Here is a 7,626-nt window from a genome sequence, read left to right as displayed (position 1 = left end):
TGTACTGTTTTTTAACCATAGCAATGTACTAATTCGGAACATAAAAAATGTACTAGTTCTGACCATCAGGAACATACTGGTTCTGAACCTCAGTAACTGCTAGCTTAGTATCTTACAGACTTGCTGGTTCTGAACATAAGAAATGAAGTAATTCTGAACCTTGATAACATTCTGGTACTGAACTTTGGCAACATACTGGTTCTTCACCTTAGGAATGTACTACTTCTAAACCTTTGGAATGACTGGATCTATGCGCTAGAAACATACTGGTTCTAAAAAGACTGATGTAGCAATTCTAAGATAACTAGTGATTGGAGCAACTAAATATGAAAGATTTCAATGTAAAGCAGCAAAGTTTGAAGTCATCCTGAAATTAAAAGCTTTCCCATTATAAACTGAACGTAGGTCTTTTTTAGTAAAAGATTGCATGATGTAACTCACCATCTTATCAAAATCAGCAAAAAATGATGGAGCAGAGGAGTCCTGGGTTAGGGGGAAAAAAAATAAGTTAAAGACTCAAAAATGTCAATTGAGAAGCAGAAAAACATTATTATTGAGCATACACAGGAGCATAAATTTAAAATGTGAGACATAAGACAAAGGATGCCCAGTGAAGAGAAACATAAAGACAGGAAACTAAAAGAGGTGCCTAATGCTGTGGTCAATGATTTGCTTGTTGAACCTTTAATTTGTATGATCAAAGATGGGATCAAATGTTTGTTCATAGAAAATAAAAGAAGCTGTATTTTACACAAGTTTAAGAGTTGCTGCAGACTGTTTCAGATCTGAAATATCTGTAAACAAAGATGAATAAGGCCTGGAAAAGCCACATTTAAAAGTTTTCATTGACAATTTAAGTAAAGTTCGGAACATTACCTGTGAAAATCCATTAAATGCATCAGTAGCCTAGATCAAATGACAAAGATAAATATTAGAATTAGTTGCCTTTCATAAAAATGAGTGTAAGATGATGAAAATGAGAAATGAAGAATGGAATGAACAGGAAGACAAAGCAAGCAAGAGGAGAGTCGGGAGGAGCTCAGGCTGGGATCCAGGATTAGGACAATTTTCACTATTCTCAGTCTGTACAAGGGTGGAGGACAGGGAAGAGTCTTTTGACTTCTACTCGATTCTAATCTAGCACACTGAAGAGGGGAGGAGTCATGTACCTCTTCCTTCTCTGTATCTAACTCTTGGTACAACTTTCCCAATCTCCGGTTTGCAGCCTCATCTTCAGACATGTCTGAATTTTCTGGTTCTTTGTGAATCCTGGAAACATTTGCATCTTTAATCATGTCTGCAGCTTCTCCAGAAATAGACTCAGAGTTTTCTCCGGTGACAGAAGAGCTGCTAATGACATTAGCTTCCTGCCAGGACGTCACGTTGAAGGCAGCATCTCCCGTCCCTGAGGAGACCACTGGGAAACCTTGGGCAAAAGGGTCTGAATCCCACCCACCTTTACTATCTGAAGTGTCCACAACCTCACCTCCTTCAGAGCTCTCAGCAAATGGATCCAATTCAAAATCATTCCCTTTGTCTCCTCTCAGTTTTTCAGCACAAGGATCTGAATCAAATGCACCTCCTCCCTGTGTTTCAGCAAAAGGATCTGAATCAAACGCACCTCCTCCCTGTGTTTCTGTGGCAGTAGATAAATCAAACGCACCTCCTCCCTGTGTTTCAGCAAAAGGATCTGAATCAAACGCACCTCCTCCCTGTGTTTCAGCAAAAGGATCTGAATCAAACGCACCTCCTCCCTGTGTTTCTGTGGCAGTAGATAAATCAAACGCACCTCCTACCTGTGTTTCAGCAAAAGGATCTGAATCAAACGCACCTCCTCCCTGTGTTTCAGCAAAAGGATCTGAATCAAACGCACCTCCTCCCTGTGTTTCTGTGGCAGTAGATAAATCAAACGCACCTCCTCCCTGTGTTTCAGCAAAAGGATCTGAATCAAACGCACCTCCTCCCTGTGTTTCAGCAAAAGGATCTGAATCAAACGCACCTCCTCCCAGTGTTTCTGTGGCAGTAGATAAATCAAACGCACCTCCTCCCTGTGTTTCTGTGGCAGTAGATAAATCAAACGCACCTCCTCCCTGTGTTTCAGCAAAAGGATCTGAATCAAACGCACCTCCTCCCTGTGTTTCTGTGGCAGTAGATAAATCAAACGCACCTCCTCCCTGTATTTCAGCAAAAGGATCTGAATCAAACGCACCTCCTCCCTGTGTTTCAACAAAAGGATCTGAATCAAACGCACCTCCTCCCTGTGTTTCAGCTACAGTAGATAAATCAAACGCACCTCTTCCCTGTGTTTCAGCTACAGTAGATAAATCAAACGCACCTCTTCCCTGTGTTTCAGCTACAGTAGATAAATCAAACGCACCTCCTCCCTGTGTTTCAGCTACAGTAGATAAATCAAACGCACCTCTTCCCTGTGTTTCAGCTACAGTAGATAAATCAAACGCACCTCCTCCCTGTGTTGTGTTGGTTATAGAATGACCAGTAGAATCTGATGTGAGTTCACTTTGTTGTTCTTTAGCTGGACGGTAGCTCTCTGTTGCTACATCCTCACCTCCACCTTCCCACCCCTCTGAAGTATTTGCTGGAGGATCTTCAGATGAAAGTTCATCATCCGCACTCGCCCAGCCTCCCCCCTGAATCCCATCCCCCCATTCCTCAGCAGTTTCATATTCAGACCCAGACCCATCCGGGGACCTAGACCACTTGTCTCTTTTGTCCGCTGTGCTGTCTTCAATTTCTTGACCGAACTCGTTAGTGAAAACAAGTCCTGGGGTGGACTTCCTGCGATCTTCCTGACCAGCACCGTATCCCCCTGAATCTAACTTCCCCACCTCATCTTCATCACTTCTGACTGCCTCACTGTCCTCTGATTTCCAGCCTTTAACCTGGTTTAAGCCCTGATCCTGACCCTGAGCCCCCCCCTGAGCCCCCTCCAGCCCTGCAGCAGAGGCCTCAGCTCCTGAAGCAGCGTCTTCATTTGGTGATAATGAACCAAAGTCAGCCGACCAGTTGGCAACGAAGCCGTCATCTGCAGCCTGCTTAGAAAAGGCAGGGAATGGGTTAAAGTTTGATACCCCCCCACCACACACACACATTCACACACCACACACACATTCACACACCACACACACATTCACACCCCACACACACATTCATACACGCTCACACACAATTCAGGGATTGTGTAGACTGTTGATGGGGACGATGTTTAAATCCAGAGACTTTGTTTTGAACACCTGCATGACATTTTTAAAGATGTTTTACTTAAATGGTGGTGGTGTGTGTGTGTGTGTGTGTGTGTGTGTGTGTGTGTGTGTGTGTGTGTGTTAGAGAGAGTGTGTACTATGTGTATACTGTGTGTATGTGTGTGTGTGTGTGTTAGAGAGAGTGTGTACTATGTGTATACTGTGTGTATGTGTGTGTGTGTGTGTGTTAGAGAGAGTGTGTACTATGTGTATACTGTGTGTATGTGTGTGTGTGTGTGTTAGAGAGAGTGTGTACTATGTGTATACTGTGTGTGTGTGTGTTAGAGAGAGTGTGTACTATGTGTATACTGTGTGTGTACTGTGTGTGTTTTGTGTTTGTGTGTTGGTGTGTACTCACAGGTGGAGCTGTTTCAGCGTCGGCCTTCAAAATAAAACAAACAGTGTTAACACGTGATGGAGTAATTGTTTGAATAAATCATGTATTGGTCATATATTCGATGTGTGTGTTCAGACGTGTGAGATGGAAGACGAGGAGTTACTCACCGACCACATATCCCAGGGTACAGCAGTCTGAAAGGTTCACAGCAGGGTGTTCATTTAGATCAGTATCAATCACAGACACTAAATATATTCTGAGTCAACACTAAGGGTCATAAAAACCTGTGGGATTGGTGAAACACTGTCATCAGGCTGAAAAGCATCAAAGTCGAGGTCCAGCAGAGATTCTCCAGGTCGTTCATTGGGCTGATAGAAACAGACAGCAGGTGTGAACAGAACACACAGGTGAGTCTGATCATTCAAGATAATAGGACTCAACACACCTGTGATGGAGAAGGTGCAGGTAAGAACTCTCCTCCAAACAAGTCGATAATCTGCTCCTCTGCCACCTCCTTGGACGGTGTGGCCTTTGGTGGGGGGGGCACTGGGGGCCCCTTTTTAAGCTGCAAAAAGTTTTTTTTTTATAAATCAACAATGATTTAATGTTCTGAGATTTCATTACTGTTTCTGATCTTTGGTTTCAAATGAAAGAAACCAAAGATACATCAAATGATTACTGTGTTCATATCAACTACTGTACTGTCTTTATATATATATAGACCATGTATATATACACTATATATATATATATATACTATATATATATACAGTCTATACCTTTATATATATATACAGTACAGACCAAAAGTTTGGACACACCTTCTCATTCAAAGAGTTTTCTTTATTTTCATGACTATGAAAATTGTAGATTCACACTGAAGGCATCAAAACTATGAATTAACACATGTGGAATTATATACTTAACAAAAAAGTGTGAAACAACTGAAAATATGTCTTATATTCTAGGTTCTTCAAAGTAGCCACCTTTTGCTTTGATTACTGCTTTGCACACTCTTGGCATTCTCTTGATGAGCTTCAAGAGGTAGTCACCTGAAATGGTCTTCCAACAGTCTTGAAGGAGTTCCCAGAGATGCTTAGCACTTGTTGGCCCTTTTGCCTTCACTCTGCGGTCCAGCTCACCCCAAACCATCTCGATTGGGTTCAGGTCCGGTGACTGTGGAGGCCAGGTCATCTGGCGCAGCACCCCATCACTCTCCTTCTTGGTCAAATAGCCCTTACACAGCCTGGAGGTGTGTTTGGGGTCATTGTCCTGTTGAAAAATAAATGATGGTCCAACTAAACGCAAACCGGATGGAATAGCATGCCGCTGCAAGATGCTGTGGTAGCCATGCTGGTTCAGTATGCCTTCAATTTTGAATAAATCCCCAACAGTGTCACCAGCAAAGCACCCCCAAACCATCACACCTCCTCCTCCATGCTTCACGGTGGGAACCAGGCATGTAGAGTCCATCCGTTCACCTTTTCTGCGTCGCACAAAGACACGGTGGTTGGAACCAAAGATCTCAAATTTGGACTCATCAGACCAAAGCACAGATTTCCACTGGTCTAATGTCCATTCCTTGTGTTCTTTAGCCCAAACAAGTCTCTTCTGCTTGTTGCCTGTCCTTAGCAGTGGTTTCCTAGCAGCTATTCTACCATGAAGGCCTGATTCACACAGTCTCCTCTTAACAGTTGTTCTAGAGATGTGTCTGCTGCTAGAACTCTGTGTGGCATTGACCTGGTCTCTAATCTGAGCTGCTGTTAACCTGCGATTTCTGAGGCTGGTGACTCGGATGAACTTATCCTCCGCAGCAGAGGTGACTCTTGGTCTTCCTTTCCTGGGGCGGTCCTCATGTGAGCCAGTTTCTTTGTAGCGTTTGATGGTTTTTGCGACTGCACTTGGGGACACTTTCAAAGTTTCCCCAATTTTTCGGACTGACTGACCTTCATTTCTTAAAGTAATGATGGCCACTCGTTTTTCTTTACTTAGCTGCTTTTTTCTTGCCATAATACAAATTCTAACAGTCTATTCAGTGGGACTATCAGCTGTGTATCCACCTGACTTCTGCACAACACAACTGATGGTCCCAACCCCATTTATAAGGCAAGAAATCCCACTTATTGAACCTGACAGGGCACACCTGTGAAGTGAAAACCATTTCAGGTGACTACCTCTTGAAGCTCATCAAGAGAATGCAGAGTGTGTGCAAAGCAGTAATCAGAGCAAAAGGTGGCTACTTTGAAGAAACTAGAATATAAGGCGTATTTTCAGTTGTTTTACACTTTTTTGTTAAGTATATATTTCCACATGTGTTAATTCATAGTTTTGATGCCTTCAGTGTGAATCTACAATGTCAATAGTCATGAAAAGAAAGGACACTCATTGAATGAGAAGGTGTGTCCAAACTTTTGGTCTGTACTGTATATATATATATATATATAAAGGAATAATATAAATAATTTGACAAACACCGGTCACATGAGTACAACATAAATTAACACACACACACACACACACACACACACATATATTTTATATACTGTGTGTGTGTGTGTGTGTTTGATTACTCAGCACAGACAGTCATAGACAGTCATACAAACACATGAATAAACTGCTGTTGTGTGTTCACTCACCCAGTGACAAACAAATGTGTGCAGAAAAAAAAACAGTCACAAAAATTACTTTGAAGGTCTACAAGTCGATCATTCATCAATAGCCCTAACGAAAGGTCTCATGTCTCATCAGCCATTGAAATATTAAATCATTAATAACTCATTAAGTCCATTATTAATACAACACGTCAATAATGGATGAAATGTCATAAAGGTCAATGAGGAGGAGGCAAGTATGACCTTTGACCTCTGTCTAACAGACTCAAACACTTGTGCTGTTATAAAGGATCTGGACGTATCAGAAAGTTTTCCTCACTGAGGCCGCTGTTGGTGTTATAGGGCGAGGTCATAGGTCATATGCAGTAGAAGATGTTGGGTCTGGCTTGTTTTTCTGTTTTATGAGTTAGAAATTATTTCAGTACTCATGTTCATCATCAAATGTAATTTCTGACAACTTAGTCTGGTTCTGATCCAGGTTTCTGTCTGTTCAACATGAGTCTGGTTCTGATCCAGGTTTCTGTCTGTTCATCATGAGTCTGGTTCTGCTCCAGGTTTCTGTTCTACATGAGTCTGGTTCTGCTCCAGGTTTCTGCCTGTTCATCATGAGTCTGGTTCTGATCCAGGTTTCTGTCTGTTCAACATGAGTCTGGTTCTGCTCCAGGTTTCTGTCTGTTCAACATGAGTCTGGTTCTGCTCCAGGTTTCTGCCTCTTAGGCAGTTTATTCTTTGATTCATCGATTAACAGACTTGGCATTGTACCACACTACTCTTGATGTCATTTCTCCTGGTGAGTTAAAAGATTATCACTTTAGCCATCGAATATCACTGGAGCTCCTGAGTCCTTCCTGTGTGATTGTCACGCTTCATTGAAATTCATTAACAGCACCAACATCTACCAAGAACCTGGACGTAATAGAACTTGATTTTACAGATAGCAGATTTTCCTGTATTGAAGACCTGGATCCAGTTTAGACTAGATCTGAACAGACAGTGACCTAGAGAACATCTCATCATAACTATGATCTTCCTGTGAACAGGACTCTTATCCAGTCAAGACAGGTCTACCTGTGTTGGTGACTTGGGTCGGGGTGGTCCAGGTGAGACGGGGCGGAGCATGTGATTGGCGCTGGCGTCTGGACTCTCAGGTGGACTTTCGTCCTCAGGAGGGGAAGGGGTTCTGGCAAGTCGCAGAGGTCCTGAATCACTGAAGGAAAAGATGGACACCAGATGATAACGTAAGGCAGCTTCCCATTGGTTGGTCAGTGTCAGTTGTTAGGGACACCTGTGTTGCAGCTGTTTGATGGTGATATAATTAGGTGATGTGATTCTACAATTCTACAATTCACTTATCAGACTCTTTTATCCAAAGCAACGTACATCAGAGAGTAAGAACAACACAAGCAAGGATCTAGAA

At 42.4% G+C, this 7,626-nt stretch overlaps 1 protein-coding gene across 21 annotated transcripts in view; it reads right to left on the bottom strand.

The window, feature by feature from the left end:
• amph (amphiphysin) overlaps nucleotides 1–7,626 on the bottom strand; it is a 31,965-nt gene that overhangs the window by 10,358 nt on the left and 13,981 nt on the right. For 2 of the 21 annotated variants that reach the window (XM_061045577.1, XM_061045559.1), the window contains exons 10-17: nucleotides 7,278–7,416; nucleotides 4,043–4,162; nucleotides 3,882–3,965; nucleotides 3,765–3,791; nucleotides 3,619–3,642; nucleotides 1,170–3,050; nucleotides 877–906; nucleotides 442–483 (exon numbers count right to left, since the gene is read on the bottom strand). In XM_061045577.1, coding sequence (XP_060901560.1) covers nucleotides 442–483; nucleotides 877–906; nucleotides 1,170–3,050; nucleotides 3,619–3,642; nucleotides 3,765–3,791; nucleotides 3,882–3,965; nucleotides 4,043–4,162; nucleotides 7,278–7,416 — 2,347 coding nt within the window. The remainder of the gene's footprint in view (nucleotides 1–441; nucleotides 484–876; nucleotides 907–1,169; nucleotides 3,051–3,618; nucleotides 3,643–3,764; nucleotides 3,792–3,881; nucleotides 3,966–4,042; nucleotides 4,163–7,277; nucleotides 7,417–7,626) is intronic. The other 19 variants (XM_061045574.1, XM_061045575.1, XM_061045576.1 and 16 more) reach the window with 19 other exon arrangements.

This window comes from Labrus mixtus, chromosome 8 (assembly GCF_963584025.1).
Source record: "Labrus mixtus chromosome 8, fLabMix1.1, whole genome shotgun sequence".
Lineage (NCBI taxonomy): Eukaryota > Metazoa > Chordata > Actinopteri > Labriformes > Labridae > Labrus > Labrus mixtus.
This window is presented reverse-complemented; position numbering and strand designations above follow the sequence as displayed.